Here is a 20,535-nt window from a genome sequence, read left to right on the forward strand (position 1 = left end):
GTAGAGGAGTGCCCCACCCGACCGGCTGAGGCAGCAAAACCGTGCCTTCAACAGGCCAAAGGTCTGCTCAATGACCACAAGGGTACGGATGTGCGAACAATTGTAGTCCTCCTCGTGCCTGTTCTGTGGGTTTCGGACAGGGTTGAGGAGCCACGGCGTCAAGGGATAGCCACTATCACCTGCATGGGCAGAAAAAAAGATATGTCAGTCGATTCATGATGGACAGCTGTACTAGACGCACATGCCAGCAGATTATCGATGGTCACATGCACATGTCCCTTGTTGTATGCACGCCATTTTTATGCCCTCAATGTGTCCAGTGCCTTGGACTAATGGTGTGGGTTGCAACTTCAAGATGATACACGGTGTGCACTGCCTTCATTTTACTCATGCATTGTGGACGCATACAGCTGTGTTCATGTCAAATTTGTGATGTGTTGTGTTCGGTAGCATTTTCTGACAGGGAGCGTTGGCAGAAGGCTCTGCAGTATTAGGCATTCAGCGCTGAATTTTCCCATGGTGACATGCTGCACTCCTGTGGTTGTGGCAGCCCTGTGACAGACAGTGGATTCCCTTGGTGGTTTTGTTCAATGCACTCCCATGGATGCATGTCCTGTGTGGTGGTTTGCTGGCGACAACAACATAGTGCATATTCACTGCTGGTTGCTCGAATGTGTTGCGGAGGGTGAGGTCCGCTGATGTGGGGTGGGTTACTGTTTGGCATGTTGTGATAGGTGTCGACCTTACTTCATTCCTATGGTATTTGGTTGTCCCGTTCTGTTTGGGATGCTTTGGGGGCACAGTGTTTAGTGATGTGCACATCGTGCTGTCACCACAACATTGACACCATGGTGGTGTGTGCATCTCTCCCCCCCCCCATTTCAGTGCCATGTGCCCGTCCTGCAACTTACCAAGGAGCCAGGCACGTCGTCATGCATGTCGCTCCATGTCGCGTGGAGTTCCGCAGGACCATTGAGTCATGAGTTGATCGGGATATTGGGCACAACAATGTGTGATGCTCTTGCTGGCGTCACATACCATCTGCATATTGATGGAGTGGTATCGCTTGCCGTTGCGGTACACCACCTCTATGGCATGCGGGGCCACCAACTCCACGTGTGTGCAGTCGAGGGCACCTATACAATTTGGCATGCCTGCCAGTGCATGGAAGTCAACTTTTGTTTCAAACTCTCCGTGGTAGGGATATGTAGTCCCTTGTGTGCTTGAGGGGGGCATCCAGCACTTGGTTCACAATGCGAGAAAATATGGGTTGTGATATGCCATGCATGTGCCCCACTGTGTGCTGGTAGGTGCCTGTGGCAAGGAAGTGGAGCACCGACACTACCTTCAGTAGAGGGGGGATGGCGGTGCGTATTTCTATAAGGCTGACTGTCGTCGTGCATCATGTCCACTATGGTGGTGATGGTGTCCCGGTCCAACCGGTACAGGGTGTGGATCTGCACAGGGGTTAGGTTAAATGGACTGGCTCTGATGCAAGGGATTGGGGGCTGACTGCATAGTACCACTGGCTGCACTGGTGGGGCATGCGGGGCCTGTCTCACCCCCCTTCTCCTCCTGCGTCTCCTCTGTGCCTGCTGTTGCTGTTGGTGTAGCAATGCAAGAATGTCCTTCATCCCCAGTATTGCTACTACTATTGGAATCATTTTGGTGTGGGAAGGGGTGTGGTGTGTGGGTGTGCTCCTTTTGTGCTGGCCCAGACGCCATTGCCTCCACCTGTGCTGATTGTGTGCACCTGTGGCAGTTAGGAACACTGCACATAGCACTTTATGGTTGGTACACGATGGTGGTATTGCTGGTATCCCCTATTAGCGCCTTCATGATGCCGGTATTTGAATGTCCGCCTGACTTGTGATGTCCTCCCATTAGCTGCATGCCGGTATTGTCGGCATGATGGGCCGCGTGCCCGCGCCCTTGCCGCGATTAGAGGCACCGTTTTATAAACGGTGCCTCTAATAACGGGGTCTTAGGTCAGAATAGCCCGGAGCGGTATGCGATGCTGGTAATCCTTTACCAGTATCGTTTTTCCATTACTTTCGGAATGACCCCCAATGTCTTCGCAGAATGGGGCTTCCCAGAGATGGACTTATTCGCCACTCTGTAGAATGCCCAATGCCCAGATTACGCCTCCAGGTACCCTCCGAACCGCTCCAAGGAACTTGAAGACCAGACCTCAGTTACTCGGCCAGATTATCTGTAACCTTTTGGAGGCACCACCCATCCGGGACAGACAAGTGGTTAAAGCCACAATAGCCAGGTACATAGTATCATCTGTTGCACATTCCTATTACTGTCATGATCACTGCTTCCAAGGAGCCAGGACCAGCCCAACGTCCTTGGAAGCAGGCCCCTAACCCTAATCCTAGGCACCAGCCGGTCCACACAGGGACCTTTTGGACCTTGTCCTGGCGCCGGTGGCACCAGGCTCATCAGAATCATCGGTCCCGGCACTGGAAGCGCCGGGCTCATCATTGGTGTGAAAGTGCTTGGGTGGACTTACCTGCGGCAGACCATGCTGCTTACTTACCAGCCTCTTAGAAGCCCTCTGTGAACAGGGACTACTTTCTTACCTGGGTGGGGCAGCTCCACTCCCTGGATACAGCACTGGAACTCTTCTGGAAGCGGGAACTCTTTTCTTACCTAGGCGGGGCCGTGGAAGAAGACGCCTCATCACTCCAAGGCTATTTAAACCACACCCGATTGATGAAACGTGCTTCGCGTTATTCTGCATCTGCAGCAGAACGCTCACCGAGTCTGTTCCAGCCTTTCTTCTTTTGATCCTGAAAGCTGCAAGAATTATACTTACCATTCCTGTACCCGATCAACATCAGCACCTGCAAAAGACCAGAAACAACAGGTTAGCAAGACAAACTTTACACGCAGTGCTTACTCACCTGATCCATCGGCAGCGGCCGTGTCTCACGCTGCACCTTCGCCTGCAAAGACCAACAGCATTGTTATACTTACCGGCACGCTGTGCATTCCGGATTCTTCACGCTGCATCTTCACCTGCAAAGACAACAGCATTGTTACACTTACCGGCACGCGGCGAATTCCGGATTTCTTCATTCTGCATCGTCGCCTGTAAAGACAAAGAAAAAGACATTAAGCAGGTACTTACGCCCATCACGCTCGTCGCAATCAAACGCCTGCGAATACTCCGGCGTCGCTTAAACACGAACTATTCTGCAAGGAAAGAGACATTTAGAGCGCTTGCCATACTTACGAATTTCCAGGCGCTTCACTGCCACGCATTAAAAGACTATAAAGACAAAAGGTGTCCAAAAACTTACCGGTCGTGCAGACAACGACGGTAACCATCCTCTGAAGTCAAGAGGCCAATTTTTCACCAGTGAAGGAACTGGCAACGGCACCCTGAACTAGACGCAGATGGAGAGCCCAGCATTCACCTATCTAAGGTGAGCACGTTGACCTGGGAGGGGGGCTCTACAGACAAGCTGGGAAGAGAGAGCGAGAGAGCGAGAGAGAGAGATAGGGACATTCAACAACCCAGACCTTTAATCCCCATATTCTTTCACCTGCAGAAACCTCACCCTTCGAGTTCGACACACAGTGCGAAGAGGTTCGACCCCAGAAGCCAATCGAGTCCTGCACATCACTTTTCGAGTCACAGACACCTTCCTGCCAAGACCCGCGCCCCCGTGGGAATCAGGTGAGCGTTATAATTACATATAGGCCTTCATGCCCGCTTGACAAAGCCATAGAGCACAGCAGTGACATTTCAGAGGCATGCGTCATGGGAGGCAATTTGCAAAATGGTCACATTGTCATCTTTTTTCGCAAAGGCTTCTGTCTACAGCTTTTCTAGGGATTATGCTATATTTGAACAGGATGGGCAGTTCTAAGGAACAGTTTTGCGATGGTATAGGTTTCTCCACCCTGGTGTTGATGGTGCTGGGTACTGACCCGACTCTTCAGATGGTGTCAATTCTCCCAAGGGGAGAATCCCTTCCCATAAGGCTTAGGAGCCGAAGCCGCTAACCAATAGTTCCCCCTAAGGGTGGGTGATACCATGCAGGTAGGATCTCATTGGCAGGGACTCCTCTCCTAGGTTAAGGATCCAATTGGGCGGTATAACCCCAGTGAATTCCTACCACATAGGCTAATGATAACGCCCCAATCGTATAAAAATAAGATCACCTCTGAAACTGTTTGAGAAATATCGAACTCATCTGAGGACAAAAGTACTGAGACAAAGAAGCGGGCAAGAAGGCTTCAATTGAACGGGATGAAAACTAGAGCAGCTGTGGTCAATTGGAAGGACGTTGGGCCAGGGCCGTCCCTGCTATTTAAACTGAACAGCGAAGACGGACTGTGTTCTTAGTCCTCCTCTGACTCATCCGGCAATGGGCCTGTGTGGTTTTGGCAAGCTGGAAGCTGTGATATGACCAGAGGGAGAACGAGGTGACAGAGGAGGCCGCATTGAAGCCTGGAAAACTGGTGCAAGTCTTAGGAGACGACAGCGAGTCTCCAACGCTGAGCAGAGAAATAGCGGGACGCCTGAAGTGTCTTGCGAGTCAGTTGGGTACTGGTGAGATCAGCTTGCAGAGATCGAGAGGTGGTGGCACAACCTGTATACGGTGGACTCTTCGATCCAACAATGGTGCAGAGACCACCTACCGTAGGCTACAGAAAAGCTGCGTAGGCGACTATCGGGAGAGAGCGAGGACCAAGGGGACTGCCAGCTACGCAGAGATGATCCCCATTAACTTGAATTGGAGAGAGGCAAGATAAACTATTAAAGGAAGAAGTTTAACTAAGAAGTGTGAATGGGAGAAGGTAACGTGAACACGTACAAGTCCGGGAGGGGGGCTGGGAAGTTACGAAGAGAGAAAATCCTGTACCATTTTGTGAAAGTTCCCAAGACAGTTACACAAGTGTCGTGCTGGAGAGTCTAGAGGGATTCCAGGAACAGCTTCATCGTCCAGTGGGGGGGTGGAACAAGAGTTATACAAAATCTAAGTATTGTGCACACCCCCATCCCAGGGAGCAGTGGGCAACCAGCTAGGAGAAGGGAGTCATTCTCCTGGCCCCACAAGAACTTTGTGCAACTGTGCATTTTCTGTTGGTTACGGAGAACCCGGACCTCTGTGGAACATTTACCTTGAACTTCCTGGATTATGAACAGTAGCTGGACTGTTGTAGTGACGGGGATAGAGTAGGAGCCTTTGTGACTGGGACAGTGTCTTTTTGTTTTGACTTCCTGACGAGCACCCGAGTTTCTCTAGTTTAGGTAGGGAACTCCCATTAATGTTAGGTAAAGACAGGTTTGTTTTATCATTTATTAAGTCTATAGCAACCACTATTGCACCACTTGGTCAGTCTCTTCATTCCTTGTCGCCACAGTACTCTTTCATAGGTATGGAAGAAAGGGGATGGGCTTTAAAAGTAAAGTTACTCCCCGTAGCTGTACTCCTTGTCTGTAGTCCCCTTTCCTCCATGCGCCCCACTCCCACACTAAAACTGTAGTCTCTCCTCTGTGGGTTTGGGCCTTTTGCCTGCCTGTGCAAGTAAATTCTTAAAGGGGAAATGCAGGCAATGCTTACTGAGGCTCTGGTTCTATCCCGCTCAGCAGAAACCCCCAGAAGTATGGAGGAAAGGTTGCGTCAGGCTAGGAGTACAGTAACCACTACAGCAAATAGCATTTCCTTTTTTTAAACTTTTATGCAGACTTTCAATTGTCAACTTTATTTGATCCCTGTTGTATCTGCAACCAAGACCCTGATGTCACAAGTCTAAGCTTTACTGCTCATCGTATCCTCATTAGTTTTGACTTATCTAAACTAATCACAGGGCATCAAACTGACCATTGGGGTGTGTTTTATTTTTTTTAAAACTGATTTTTGTGCAGATATGAACTGATAAATCACACTGGGGAATTGTGCATCTCCATTGATTTAAATATCATCCTATACAAAATTGAGGTAAGGATAATTGCACAAGGAAATGCAAGGGGATCCAGCATGCAGAAGTTTGACACCACGGATCGAATCAGATTAACCTCCATTTCAGCTTTGTATAACTTGTTGTGCGTCTGCATGTCTAATGCAATGTTTAGGCGTGTTTGCGGAAGGGTGCCTTTCATTATCCTTATTCTGACTGACCTGCGTTGCCCTGTGTGTTAAAGAGCTCCTGCGATTTTAAGAATCCTTTGAAAGATACTTCCTATCGCGATACAAAGTGTTTCCGGTGTTTGCGTTGGAAGGTGGTGGCTGGTGGTAGGACCCACGGACCAGTGTAGAGCTTGTTGGCTAGGGCCTGCACGGAAGATCGTTGTTGGCTCGCCCTACCCCCTGGCCCTGCAGACAGAATGAACCTGCCTAAGCTGTAGTAGGTGTACTTTCTACTACCGTTCTTTGCCAGTTCTGTTACCTGTGCGGGCTGTAACTATTTGCAATGAAGCTATACAAGAAGAGGAAGTGTACATTGAGGACCTTCACGCGGAAGGGGGCAAATCGTATGTGCAGCTCCAATCCACCTGGTGCTGTGCTTTCTCCCAAACCAAAAAAAAGATAAGTTGTGTTTTCCGGTTGTGCAACAGCCTAAAATATCTGCTTTTTTATCTCCAGCTTCCAACGTTAAAACCACTGCACCCCGAGCCAATGATCTTCCATTGATAGCTGATACACTTACTCAAGATACCCTCAGCCCGGATATTTCTACACTTGACAACCATCACTCGCTTTTGAACTTGTGTTTAGGGCTGAGGCGAGATTCGGTGAGAGAAAGCCAGGTACCAAACAGAGAGGACCAGGACTTTGGAAACCTTTCGGGGCCAACCTGTCAGCCAGTCTGGACCTCAGGAGGTTGGCCTCGACAACAGACTTCTCCGAAAATTCCAGTGATGAGGAGAGCATTGCTCTAACCAAGGCCCTAATGTATGTCAAAGGGAAAGACAATATCGTTCACACAACAGCCCTGAGTAACTTTATGAATAAGATTGATGCCCGGCACTCTTTGTGTAAAACCATTGCAGAAGATCAACTGGATATTAAATTTATCCTGGCCAGGGTATTAGATTATTTCCTGGCCAGCCAAATCATTAATGCTTTGAATTGTGCAAATTTGAAGCCTGCCGAAGGCAAGGTGAGGGCAATACCCAACTTTATTACTCCGTTGGACCCCATTGTCAAGATTGCCAACAAAGAGTTGGGGGACAATATGCCGGTATACTTCCGTCCGTTGTCAATTTGTCTCGGTGGAGGAAGGGCAAGTTGTGGGTGTAGAATGCTCATCGCCAGAGGTATTACCTATCACTAATTCAAGGAGGAGGAACTGCATGAAGAAATTGACTCATTTTGAGGAGGAATCCGGGTTTGAAGGTGGTGTGGCAGGGCAGCTGGCTCAGTCCCATGCTGGAAGGGCTCCATCATAAAAGGTGTTAGTCTCACAACCTCAAGGGGATGGTACGACTACTAGGGAGGTGCACTATGGGGCCCCTTCGCTTGGATGGGTCCTACCTAAGGGGCCCTGCTCTCGGGCTTGCTCGGTGTCACAAACTAAGGTGTCAGGCCCTGAGCCTATTGGGCCCTCCTCGGACTCTGGGTGCCTCTCTGTGTGAAAGTCACTGGGCATGGCCCTGTATGAACATCTCAAGCTGTCGGCCCCCTCTCTCCAGGCTGAAGTAAGATCAGGAGCCTCTGAAATTGCGTTTTCGGTTATCAAGCAATTTGACACGTTTACCTGTTGGGAGGTAGGAATTCTATCATAATTAAATCCGACATGGGATAGTCCATTCCTGAAGCCTCGGATTTGAACTGGCGGTGTGTGGGAAGACAGTGGCCAATTTGGAGGTGTTAACTAGATCTCAGGTAAAGCTCACTGGTGTTGTGAGGACGAAAGAGCCAGCCTTGGAGCATCACTAATATGATCTAAACATGGCTTGCCTGCTCCTGCAAACAGGGTCCACTGGTTTACGGATACGCTGACAGTTGGCAGCAATTCAACTTCTTCCTTCCTATCAAAGTTATTAACTGCCTATGTTGAAACACGAGAGGTCATAGTTCCATTTTAAATCATGGTTCAAGGCTATTGTGTATATAACAAATTGTAATGTTTTTTTGCTGCAGGAGATTTGGCTTACATCCCCTTGCCATCTGGATGGCTTCCGAACTATTTGCCGGAATGCCACCCAGTCTGGGAAAGCTAAGCCGAAAGGTGGTATGGTGATTGATACCAGGTGTCATATAATATTAAGCCCTTTCCCCATGATTTGGAATCTCAGTACATCCTACTAGCAATAATTATCTTGCCGGGTAACACACCACAATCAATATTGGTTCTCAATGTCTACATTAGCAGCTGCCGTAGACCCTGATATTTACCATGTAATGGAACATATGATCGCAGCATGGGAGGACATGTGCCTTAAAGGTTTGTTGAAGATAGATGGTGACTTTAATTCTCACTGATAGTTCGCGCACTTTGATGCATCAGCTACCTCTGAGGGTTCTATTTCTGAACACGGAACGCTGGGCACTTAATTTCAGCAGTGCACAAAATGGGAGAGTCTTATTCAGACTCATGACTTGGCCTTTTTGAATGCTAATGATGCGAAATTGCAGTCGACTTGGAATAACAATGCTGCACAAGGCATAAAATAAGCAGTGTCGCATAGCAATTTGCTATGCAATTCTGTAGGTTTGCTTATCAAATGAACACTTGTGTAGCAAAGTTAGCTATTTAAGTTGCCCTCTTCAATGACAGCACAGCTTGCCCGTGGTGCTCTCTTCACCCTCTTTTCTTAGTTCATTTCAAGTGCTAATGGAGAAAAAGTGAAGCAGTAATCATTTTCTCCACTTGTGCCAAATGCCTGTGTGAGCATGCTAGGCAAGAATGTGTTTCTTTTTCAAATAACTGCAAACCAGAAATAATTGCAGTGATATATGATATGATATGATAGGTTATTTATAACACGTTTAATACCGAGAGGTTTCTAAGTGCGGACCCAGGGATCGAACCTGTGTTGCTCAGCGTCTTGCTTCCAAGGCAAGCATGTTGCCCCTGAGCTATCTTCCCGATACTTTTATTAAGCTTTCTATATCCTGTCTGGCAAAGACCAGTATGTGCCAATTTTATATATTTTTTAAAACAGTCCTGCAATTCCATTCCTAAAATGTAAGTTTTTACATAATGCATAATTACGGTACCGATACTGTAAAACACTGCATCATTGCTATGTTTTACAATAAAGTTTAGGTTAGTGTATCTACATTTCATAGTGTCAACTATATTTCATTTCGTTGGGGAAGATGCATCATATTGACGAGTGAAGACTTTTGAAATGTACTTGATCACATGCTCAAATGCTTTTGATGGCAAACTTATCATCATGAGCGAACCCATATTTAATGAAATTGCTATATTATCACCCTATTGCTTTATTCCAGGTACCCTGAAAGTGAGATGACCACAAACTACAACACTCCAAATAGTTTGCCCAGTTTCCTGCCTGCTACGCAAACCACTCTGCTTAGTCTTTCTTTCCTCTTACCTAATGAATACAAAAACTTACTACATGCTTATGCAAAGTAGTGATCAATAGTTCCATCCATTCTTTTTGCCCACTTGCACAGCAAGTAGATTTTTTATAAAGAGTGAATAACATTTGCAAGAGACGTTTGAAACTTTTATTTAAGCATCTACTTTGCAGTAAATGTAAAGTACAAGTTTCACTGTGCATGGCTTGCCTCTGGGTGGCAGCAGTGTGCCAAACATAAAGTGGGTTTGGCAGTGACATGCACCATTTTACAGAAATCTAAATTTGTTGTCCTCCGTTGTTGTGGGAGTGCATTTCTCTTACGTTGAATAGGTATATGAAGTTATATCGACTTGTAGGTCTAGCTGAAGTTTAAAAAATGTGCAAGGCTTGATGCGTGTCACTAATGTCTTATTTCAGCGGTATGCAAAACTGCTGTATTGTTGCTCGTTTCATGTCTTTGGTACAAATTACGCCTGCTGATATTAACAATTTTAGTACAAACTTGCTAATCAAATGGGTCAGTTTGCTAATCAAAAACATTTTAATTGGCAAACTCTGCTAATCAATTTATGCCTTGCTGCATATTCTTGTTTAGATTATGTTCTCCTGGATCGGTTGCTCTGGAGCCACTGTGTGGCTTTGAATATTGGTTTTAACATTAAGTGACCATGCAGTTCTAACTTGGTCCAGTACCCTGGTAAAGCCTATTGTTTTATCGCGTTTAGGCCCCAATCCCACTCCGAACACCCAACCAGACAGTCTCATATGGTCTGATGTTAATATCAGTAGGCTATCTGGTTCCTTCACTATCCACGGACTAGCAGCGGTGAACTGGCGGAGTAGGAACCAGTGGAGCATCCAAAATTTCATGAAGATCCTGGCTGTCAATTTATCTCTACACAAGCAGGCTAGGCCTTGTTGGAATCTGGTAGTGGGGCATTTGATAGTATAATTCAGAGCAGTAAAAGGGAGTATAGAAAGTCAAGAGCTGGGATTAATGAAAGCCTGAGTTTGAACAATGAAGAAAGTTATGAGCAGCTCGCCAATGTGGCAACCAAATGCAAAAAATGGCCCAGAATGTAGAAGTGTACCCGATCCAACGCCAACTGGACTTTTTTTGTTTGAGCTCCTTCGGTCCAATGATACTAAGAGGTTTTGGTCTTTTATTAGGGAATCTTTAGTTGGTGGTATGAAACATGAGGTTACTGTCTAGGAACAGAATTGGATAACATTCATCAAAGGACTTTATTACAAAGCCCCTGCTTTGCATATTAATAACTTTGTGTATAGTTACAAAGTTAATGGCAAACTTGACTTTGATGAATTGGACGACCTACTTATTATAAACGCCCTTACAAATTCGAGAGCCCCAGGCCCTGACGGTTTGGCCAATGCAGTGCTTAGGTCTAATCCGGAGATGTGGGCTCATATTCTTTATATAACCTGTTTGTGGATATTTGGAGGACTGGTATCATTCCTTCTAGTTGGAGGACATGTATCGTGATTGCGGTCTCGAAAAAAGGGCACAAAGGATAATCCATTCAATTATCAGCTTTTAGCTGTGTCCGTGTCACACTCAGGCAGCATTTTTTCATTTAGCATATATGCATCCTTCGAGAAATTCCTTCAGGGAGCAGTGCACGTTGTAACCCAGAAGGCAACACACACCTGGAGTGGACATTGGGAATTTTGATATCCACCCCAAGGCTCCTCTCAACATGGCGACTAAACGGAGAACTCTCTATAAAACATTTACGTAGACTACAAACTCCGAGACACATGATCACCATCACATGACCATTGTGCTCATAAAGTAACCCATCCGGCGTGCAAGCGTGCTTTGCTAGTCTCTGAGACTACGACTTTACACCACGGCGTGGAGTATGCTCAGGCAGATGATATGCCTCTATTCCAATAGGACCGACTGAAGAGGTAAGATTCTGTATACCACGCGGATTCCCTTGGGCACACCAGTTTTAATAAAAAAGCAACCGTGAATGCATGAGTACCCATAACGGGATATCATTACTTTATATTGACCCCGCCAGGCCGATACACCCACAGTGGAACATCAGACATCACTGAACAGGTTACCTGACCATACAGATGCCATGAGCATCCATGACTGCACTCAGGTAATCTGCTTAACATATGCAATACCAAATATTCCCTTAAAGATGTACTGCTTTTTGGGTGATTCTGAGGAGCAACAAATATAATTTACATTTTTGGTGTGCTCCTTTCACTTTTACAGTAATGGAAATGCTTCTATCGCTGCCACATGAATGATGGGCTCAATAATTTATGAATAACTTCGGCCCCCTACACCAAACGCCACCAAGTGGAGGGTTAGCGGGCTGTACTTCTCTACACAATGTAAGGAGTTTCAAGCCTGACCAGATCACTAAAACAAGTCTGTTTTATTTTTTTACCTTAGGTTTTATGTATGGTGCACAGGGCTCTGTGCATGGCACTACATTCTCATTGTGCTCAAGTAGTCCTGAAGACTGGTTTCGGCAACTCACTGATTGTTTGAACTATCCATCTCTCGTGGTGTTGTGGTTTCCCAGAAACACATCAGTGTTGACGCCCTATGTGAAAACATTGTCACATTTGATTCAAGCGAGATGACGTCCCATGTCAAAACATATTGCTGTAGACCTGGTTGAAAAAGAAGTCACCTCTGTTACTAACATTTCACTGGTGTTTTGATCAATTGCATCTCCATCCATAAATTTAAAAGTGGTGGAGTGGGGGCGTGGCCTGGAGCGCCAGCGATGCGACAGCTCCACTAATGGCCTCCACTCGGGTCCGCAGCTGAACGTGTTTTTTTCCGGGTTCCTGCTATGCCTGCCGTGCCTTTCTCCATCGAGGCACTGCGGAGCTTCCCCCGCACCATCTGCCCCATTCGGGGTGCTTAACGGCCCCAAAATCAGCACGAACGCGGCACAGACGTACTTCTCCGGCGGCCGCGCTGGGACCAAGATGGCGGCCGCCTCCCCGAACCTGCATCAGCGCATCTCACTAGCCCCTCCTCATCGGCTTGCTGTGGACTCCGGGGCCCAGTCCTTGTGCGCACTAGAGGTGCTGGGACGGCACCCGCTTCTGCCCGCCTGCCAGCTTGTTCCTCGCTTCGGATGGGGGTGGCCTCTGCTCCTGGCCGGCCCGGCTCCAATAGTCCCGTGAAACACTGAGGGCGCCCGCACCGCCAACGTCTTCCCCCCCCCCCCCTCGCCAGCTACAGTGAGCGAACACTCTGCCTCCCCACTATACTGTGGACCCCTGCTCACACCCTGCAGCTTACAGGATCCTAGCCTACTGCCTCTTACTGGACCGTGCCTGAAAGCTCCGTTGTGTCTTCCAGCACCGAAGCCCTCACGCATCCTCGGGAGCCGCGGCAGGGCTCCATAATAAGTCGTGGGCCTCCCTGGAATCGAGCCCCCTGCTTGCCGGGGTTGGCGTGGCCCCCGACTCTTGCGAGGAAACCAGGTGAGCCCGGCCGCCCCTCCATCGTACGTGGCGGGCCCCGACTCCCCCTGCCTGAAGCGCTTGGGGAGCTGTGATCTTCAGCGCTGGCTCTGTCTCCGCCATTGACTGCCATCCAGCTCGGAGCGTGACGCCTTCCTTCACTTCCTGGGGCGCCCCTGCCCAACGCCACCAATCACCAGCCGTGGTGAGTTTGCCTCAGCCTTTTGCACCCTGGGCCCGGGCCGTGTGGACGACTCAGAGGCCCATCGCCACCTGGCACTGCGAGGCTTCTCCCCTGCGGCGGCCAACATCACCCCCGGAGGCCCCAGAACCACTTCCTGCCTATTCAACCCCCTGGGGTGCTCCGGCCCACCTCATCTTCGGATTTCCCCCGCCTCTGACGTCCCCGACTTTGTACCACGTGGACTCTGGGGTAAGGCCCGGAGGACACCCCCCTCACCAAAGCCATGACCAAAGCATTAAAATCCTCCAAATCGGCTGACATCTCTACCATGCTGCAGGCCACGGAGAAGGGGAAGAAAACAGACCCCCTTAAACTCGCACCCCAGAAGGCGTCTGATGATAAAGCGACGCTCGCAACCAGGGAGGACCTCCAGGCCTTCGTGACGGATATCAAAGCGGAATTCAGAACTTGTATGACAGAGCTCACTGCTAAATTGGAGCAGACGGAACAGAGGGTCCGCAGCATCGAGCAGAGGGTGGTGGAGGCCGAAGACCTAGCCATGGATCACTCCAACTCCCTAACTGAGATTCAAGGCGCCATCCAGACGTTAATGGAGAGAACCGAAATTCTTGAATTCAAACAGTAAGACCTGGAAAATCGCTCCCGCCGCAACAACCTGTGCATCCGAGGGGTGCCTTCCTCAATCACTGACAAGGAGCTCCCTGAATACATAAACACCTTCCAGTCCTTGTTACCGGACCTAGACGAGGCTCAGCTCTTACTTGATCGAACCCACATATTGCGCCCTCGCCGGGGAATGGACTCTGTCCCCCCTCTGGACGTAATTACAAGGGTCCAATTTTACACCACCAAGGAGGCCATTGCAGCGATAGGCTGCACTAAAGACGAAGTTTCTTTCCAGGGCTCCACGCTACAGATCTTCCAGGACCTCTACCCTCTTTCTCTCCAGAAGCGCAGATTGCTGCGACCTCTTTCGCTCTTCCTCCGAGATCAGCAGATCCGCTACTGATGGCTCTTTCCCACGGCACTTCAATTTTCATACAAAGGCACCTCCCGCACCATCGGCCACCTTGAAGATGCAGCTTAGATCCTTCATCCAGACTCTCCCGGGGCCTCAGTCCTATCTTCCCCGGGCCGGGCGGGCCACATGCCGAGCGCGGCTTCTCCCAGACCGGAACGGATCCCCTGGTCAAAAGCACAGAGAAGCCGCAAACCCAAGTGACGTGCGAGGACTCCTGCGCAGGATACATGGCACTGGAACCATCTAATTCTTTGAGCTCGCTGCGGACCCAATGCGGTCCATACCATCCTCCAAGGTGTATGCCACCACTTGACCCTTGGAGAGACTGTCAACCATGTTGGTCCTTCTGTCGGAAGACAGTTCGGGTGGCCAGGGGTTGGACCGATAGTTCAAAACCGGTCCCCCTGGTTGCACCTTGGATCCCCCATCGGAGGCCGATGTTGGAAGTTCAGATCTCCCGTTGGAGACCAGTTAGGTAAAACCTTCAGCCACGGGTGACCCCAAAGCTGCTGTTCCCTCGCAGTTATGGCTGACTCACCTCATCCCCAGTCCCCCCCCCCCCACTGAACTCAGACCGGATGCGCCAGCCCCCACATCTAAAACTAAAATGTACCACTCTGAATGTCAGGGGTTTGAACTTTCCCCCGAAAAGGAAATCCGTCTTGCAAAGGCTACAGGACGACGGGACCTCAATTGCTTTTCTACAAGAAACTCGCCTGATCCCAGTGGACTTTTTTCGCCTGCGAAGCAGATTGTTCCCCCTACAATTTCTGGCATCCAACGGAACTAAGATGGGTGGCACCGTCGTCCTTTTTGCAAAAGATTTAAAGCCTCAGATCTTGGACTCACTAAGATGCCAAGAGGGTCGCTTTGTGGCGATCAAATGCATCATCCGCGGTCAGCTTTACACCCTTGTCTCCACTTACGCCCCGAACGAGCACCAGGAGGGCTTCTATCAGGACCTGGAAGACTCCCTCCTTCCATTCCTCCGGAGGAACAAGTGGTCATCGGCGGAGACTTCAACGGGGTCCCGGACCCCCTTAAGGATAGGTCTCACCCCCCCAACATCCAGGGACCTGAAGTTGGCGACAGCCCTGCTCCACCTGTTTCGCACACTGAACATTGTTGACACCTGGAGGGTGCTATCCCCGGAACAGAAAGATTACTCCTTCTACTCGTACGTGCACCGCACCTTTTCCAGGATCGATCTATTGCTGGCTTCCCCCTAGATTCTGTCCTTCACGGATGATGTCACGATTGGCCCCCGGATCCTCTCGGATCATGCCCCGGGCTCGCTCACCCTCCGGTCCCATGACCCGGACCCTCCTCCCCGCCATCAGTGGGGCCTGTATGACCCCATCTTGGGCGACATGGCAGTGCGGGACTCAGTTGCCAGGACAATTAAAAACTTTTTTTGCTGAAAACCGCAACAGGGACACTTCCCCGGCTAACACCTGGGACGCCATGAAAGCTGTGCTCAGAGGGGAACTGATTGCCTAAGATGCGGCGTTCCACAAACAGAAGCAAGCGGCCCGTGCTGCCCTGAAAGCCGATGTCCAGGACACTGAGGCCACTCAAAAATGAAAGGGCTGGTCCCCGAAATCTTACAGGACCCTGCAGATGGCAAGGAAGAGGCTCGAGGCGCATTATGCCGACTCCACAGCAAACCTGCTAACCAGAACTAAGCAGTGCTACTACGCCCACAACAAGCTGCTGGTCTGCAAACTGGCTAAAGAAAAGAGCAGGAACACCATCCTGGGACTCCGCGACTTGCAAGGGAAGATCCACCATGCGGACCACGAGAAACTACACCTAGCAGTTGCCCACCAGTCGGAAATAATGACGGCGTCCCCGCGGGACCAGACCGTGCAGCGCTCATATCTCCAGGGTGCGTCGCTCCTGCTTCTGACCCCAGAGGCAAGGGAAGAACTCGAATCACCTATCACTAATGAGGAAGCGGAGGAAGCCATCAAAAGCCTGAAGCCTAGGGCCCCTGGCCCAGACAGATTCTCCACTCGATTTTACAAACTCTTCTGGCCTCAACTAGTGGCTCCCCTGACCCGCCTTTTCAACTCATTTGTGGTCACCGGGTCAGTCACCCCATCAATGCAAGAGTCCATCACGGTCCTCATTCTCAAACCTGGGAAGGACCCCCAGGAGAACAGTTCTTACAGACCCATCTCCCTGTTGAACTTGGACGCCAATATTTATTCCAAGATCCTGGCCAACCCTCTGGCGCCCGCTCTTCCGAGTATTATCGACCCGGACCAGACAGGGTTTATTTTCCATAGGTTGACAAAGGACAACATTCGCCGGGCACTGGATCTAATTGAAGTCGCCAAACAGGACTCCCAACAACTGGCCTTGCTGGCCCTGGACGCAACCAAGGCCTTCGACAAGGTAGACTGGCCCTATCTACGCCTTACTCTGGAGGCCTTTGGCTTTGGCTCAACTTTCAGGAGGATGATCTTAGCGAACTATCAAGCTCCTAAGACCCGGCTCAGAGTTAATGGCCACCTATCGGACCCGATCCCTCTCACCTGTGGTACATGTCAGGGATGCCCCCTATCTCCCTTGCTCTTCGCCTTGGCCATGGAACCGATGGCCCAGCGGGTTCGTCTGAGCCCCTTGATCACTGGCCTGAGGATCGGCCCGGCCAAACACAAAATTGCCCTCTATGCTGACGATGTGTTGTTAACCATCACCAACATTGAAGCTTCCATGGGGGCTGCCCTAACTGAAATCCAGAGCTTCGGGAGGGTATCTGGATTCGCTATCAACTTCCCAAAATGAACAGCGCTAGGAGTGGGCCCTGTGCCCGGGCGAGAGAGAGGCCTTAGAGAAGCTATGTCCGCTCCAATGGAGTACCCAAGCGATTCCATATTTGGGGGTTTAGATCCCTGCTCACCCAGCAAACGTCTACCAGGTCAACTTCCCCCCACTCTTCGAGGAACTGGAAAGGGACCTTGCCCGCTGGCGAACGCAGGAGATCTCGCTGTTGGGTCGCATAACTACATGCAAGATGAACCTTCTCCCCCGTTTCCTCTATGCCTACGCTTCCCTCCCAATCTTGATCCTGCTTCCCCCCTTGCAGCGGCTCCAGAGGAAAATAGACTTTATTTGGAAGGGCAAGAAAGCAAGGATCCCTCTGAGAACGATGATGGCCAGCACGAGACTGGGAGGCCTGGGGGTGCCCGACGTCAGGAAATACCAAGCGGCAGCACAACTGGCCCACCTTCGGGCATGGGGCCTCGCCACTGGGCGCCCGAAGTGGGTAGAGATCGAACAGTCGCGCCTTCCTCTTCCCCTCCGCTTCCTTCCGTTTATCCCCTCGGCATTGCGCCTGGGTTGGCCTGGGGTGCTCACTGCTATGAAGCAGTTGATAAAGACATGGGAGTGGCCCCGTAGAATTAGAAGCGTCCCAGGAGGTCTGAGCGCATCTTCCCCGATCTTCCTCAATCCAGCCTTCTCCCCGGGACCTTACCCAACAAACTTTAGGAACTGGGTGGCGGGAGGCCTTGAAACTTTGGGGCAGCTATTTGAGGGGGGGCCCCCCTCACCTTCGAACGCTGCAAAGCAACCTTCCAGCTAGCGGAGTCGAACAGATTTACTTACGCCCAACTTAGACACTGGTGCTCCCATGCCCAGACCCGGGCTGCGGCAACACGACCCCTTGCCCCGCTAGAGCTTACAGCAAACGACCTGCCTCCCTGGGGAAATATCTTGGCCCTCTATAAACTATTGCAGGAAGATCCCCTCCAGACTAAGCCCTCCTATATGTCCCTCTGGGAGGCGGACCTGGGCCATGCTATTGAAGATCAGACGTGGGTGGACGTCTGGACCAGAACTCGCACTGCATCCCGGTGCATCACTAACCGGGAATGCGCCCACAAACTGCTCTTGCGCTGGTACTAAAGCTCCCGCCTCCCCAGCCCCGCCTCCACCACTTTCAGTGGGCTCTGGATCCCCATTGCTGGCATCTCTGCGGTCGCCCAGGCTCCTACTTCCACATGTGGTGGACCTGCCCCATAGTAAGAGAATTCTGGATCCAATGCCTTGCCATTATAAGAGACATCACTCAAATGGAACTTCCGCTAGTGCCAGAGCAAGTCCTACTGGGTATCCCGCCCCCGGACTCCTACCCGAGAACAGGGAGAAGGGCAACGCTGATATCCCAATTCCTATTGGCAGCGAAAATTATGGTGGCCCGCACCTGGAAGTCCGTGGAAGGTCCCCTGATGACCCTCTGGTGGCTCAGACTTTGGGACATCCTGATAGCCGAAAGGGTCACGGCAGCCAGAGCGGGTCTGCTCCATCAATTTAACGACATTTGGGCTCCAATCCTAGACTATGACGGGAACTACCCGGCCCTGACTTACAAACCGCGCCTGATCGTAAGGGCCCTCCACGCCACGGGCAACAACGAGCCACTTGATCAGCCCGTATGAGACCCGGACATGTGGCCTGCTGGGAATACAGGGGAGCGGGCGGGGGGTGAGGGACTGTTTGGTTTGTCTGCTCTGTGAGACTAGCAGCTATGTTACTGTATATGTTCTCCTGTGTGCTGATTTATAAATGAACAAATTAAAAAAAAAAAAAGTGGTGGACTTTTTGTCTTCTTCAAACGCGACGGAGAATTAACTTTGCCAAGTGGTTTTGTATTGTGCATTATCCTTTGTTGAAAGGTTTTTATAACAAGATGTTGTGATATTAATTAAAATATGTATATACTGCTTCTGGTGATTGGTTTACACGAATGGTATATAATGAGCCGTTTTGATCTATGTGTAGAGTTGTCCATCTACAACCTGTGTCCTGTGTAGTAGGAGACAGGGTAGCTAGTGGTGGAACTGCGTATATTTGACAAAACCAGCCAACTCACAACTTAGGTGTTTTTGTTACCTACTTAAGATTTAACATCTTGCCTACCAATGAACATCTGGGTAGATGGAGGGGGATTCCCTATGATGAAAGGACATGTAGGTTATGCAAGTGTGCTGTTGAAACCAGCCGTCATGTGTCGACTGGTTGTTCCTCTTCAACTATGTTATACAATAATGGATATGCATGGGATAACAACCTGGAGTATTTTATTACCACCAATCAGTTTTGGAGTAACCTCTATTGTGCTAGGTCAATGGTTGTAACGGCAGGGGCCTTTTATATCTGGAAAGAGATGTTGAGAAAGGCAGAGAATACCACGACTCAGTTGATATTACATGAAATGAATGTTACTTTCAGTTTAAGAGTGAGCCCTTTAGATTGTATTTATATAGTTCGTATTATACATGATGGAATTTGAGTTTTGAACAATGATTTTGTGTATTTTTATCAGTGGTTATATTTTATTTATGTAATGTTTTGTATGTTTGTATCTGTTAATGATGTTGCAGAAAGTTTATTTTAACCATTGCATAAATAAAAAATGTTTGGGCCTTCATGAGGATGGCAGTAACCGTAAAAAGAAATGCATTTTTGCTGTCCTCATTCCTTCAAATTCCACATGTAATAATATATACTTGACATGTAGATGTAACCAAACCATCCACATGTTTCTCTCCCCTTAAATGTAAGGATACAAACTCTGAATCCCACGTCAAGATTCATATTGTATTGTAGCATCAGTATCCACTACTCTACAGAATCATTTCCAACCTTAAAACGGATGGAATTGGATTTAAAAGAAATAAAATACTGGATGGATGTTTTCTGAAACTGCATGCAGTATTTCTGTAAATTGGCATTCGTTACCCACCATACCAGCAATATTCTTGAATTTTGGAAAATGGGTTTGTTCATATGAGTACTTAATGTGTGTCTGATCATCTGTATGGTTACCTCCTTAGTATTCCCTCTGTAATGAACCTCTGATTGAGCTGTCCAATTCGGGTGCAAGTGGGTCTCTCTTCTACGTATCCGGAGATGACGAGTTTATCATTAAAACCGTCCAGCACAAAGAAGCAGAGTTTCTGCAGAAGTTGCTGCCTGGCTACTATATGGTAAGCATTTGACAGTATGGTTTGTTCTGTAGATACGAAGTTTCTCTTGTGTGTGCACCTATACCTCCGACAGGAAGGAAAGCTACTCTTCAGTAGTGTATCCACATCTTCTGCAGACTGATGTACACATCTAATGTTTTTTTACCAATTTTCTAACATTGAATTTGTTTTCATATTGTGTGGACAACTTTTCATCTACGGTACCAAGCCTTTAATAGTTTTCCTTATGGCAGTCACTGCAATCTGGACTTTTAGCATATGTTTGTGGTGTGCCTCCCAGACTGGTCTCTAGTCATATCTTACTGTGATTCTGCCTGGATCA

The 20,535-nt window shown here is 49.1% G+C and overlaps 1 protein-coding gene across 2 annotated transcripts in view; it reads left to right on the plus strand.

Annotated features, from left to right (window-relative positions):
- PIP5K1A (phosphatidylinositol-4-phosphate 5-kinase type 1 alpha) overlaps positions 1–20,535 on the plus strand; it is a 750,147-nt gene that overhangs the window by 510,617 nt on the left and 218,995 nt on the right. For both annotated transcript variants that reach the window (XM_069650241.1, XM_069650243.1), the window contains exon 6: positions 20,061–20,213. In XM_069650241.1, the coding sequence (XP_069506342.1) occupies positions 20,061–20,213 (153 nt within the window). The remainder of the gene's footprint in view (positions 1–20,060; positions 20,214–20,535) is intronic.

The sequence above is a fragment of the Ambystoma mexicanum genome, chromosome 1p, assembly GCF_040938575.1.
Source record: "Ambystoma mexicanum isolate Mex_15411 chromosome 1p, UKY_AmexF1_1, whole genome shotgun sequence".
Taxonomy (NCBI): Eukaryota; Metazoa; Chordata; class Amphibia; order Caudata; family Ambystomatidae; genus Ambystoma; species Ambystoma mexicanum.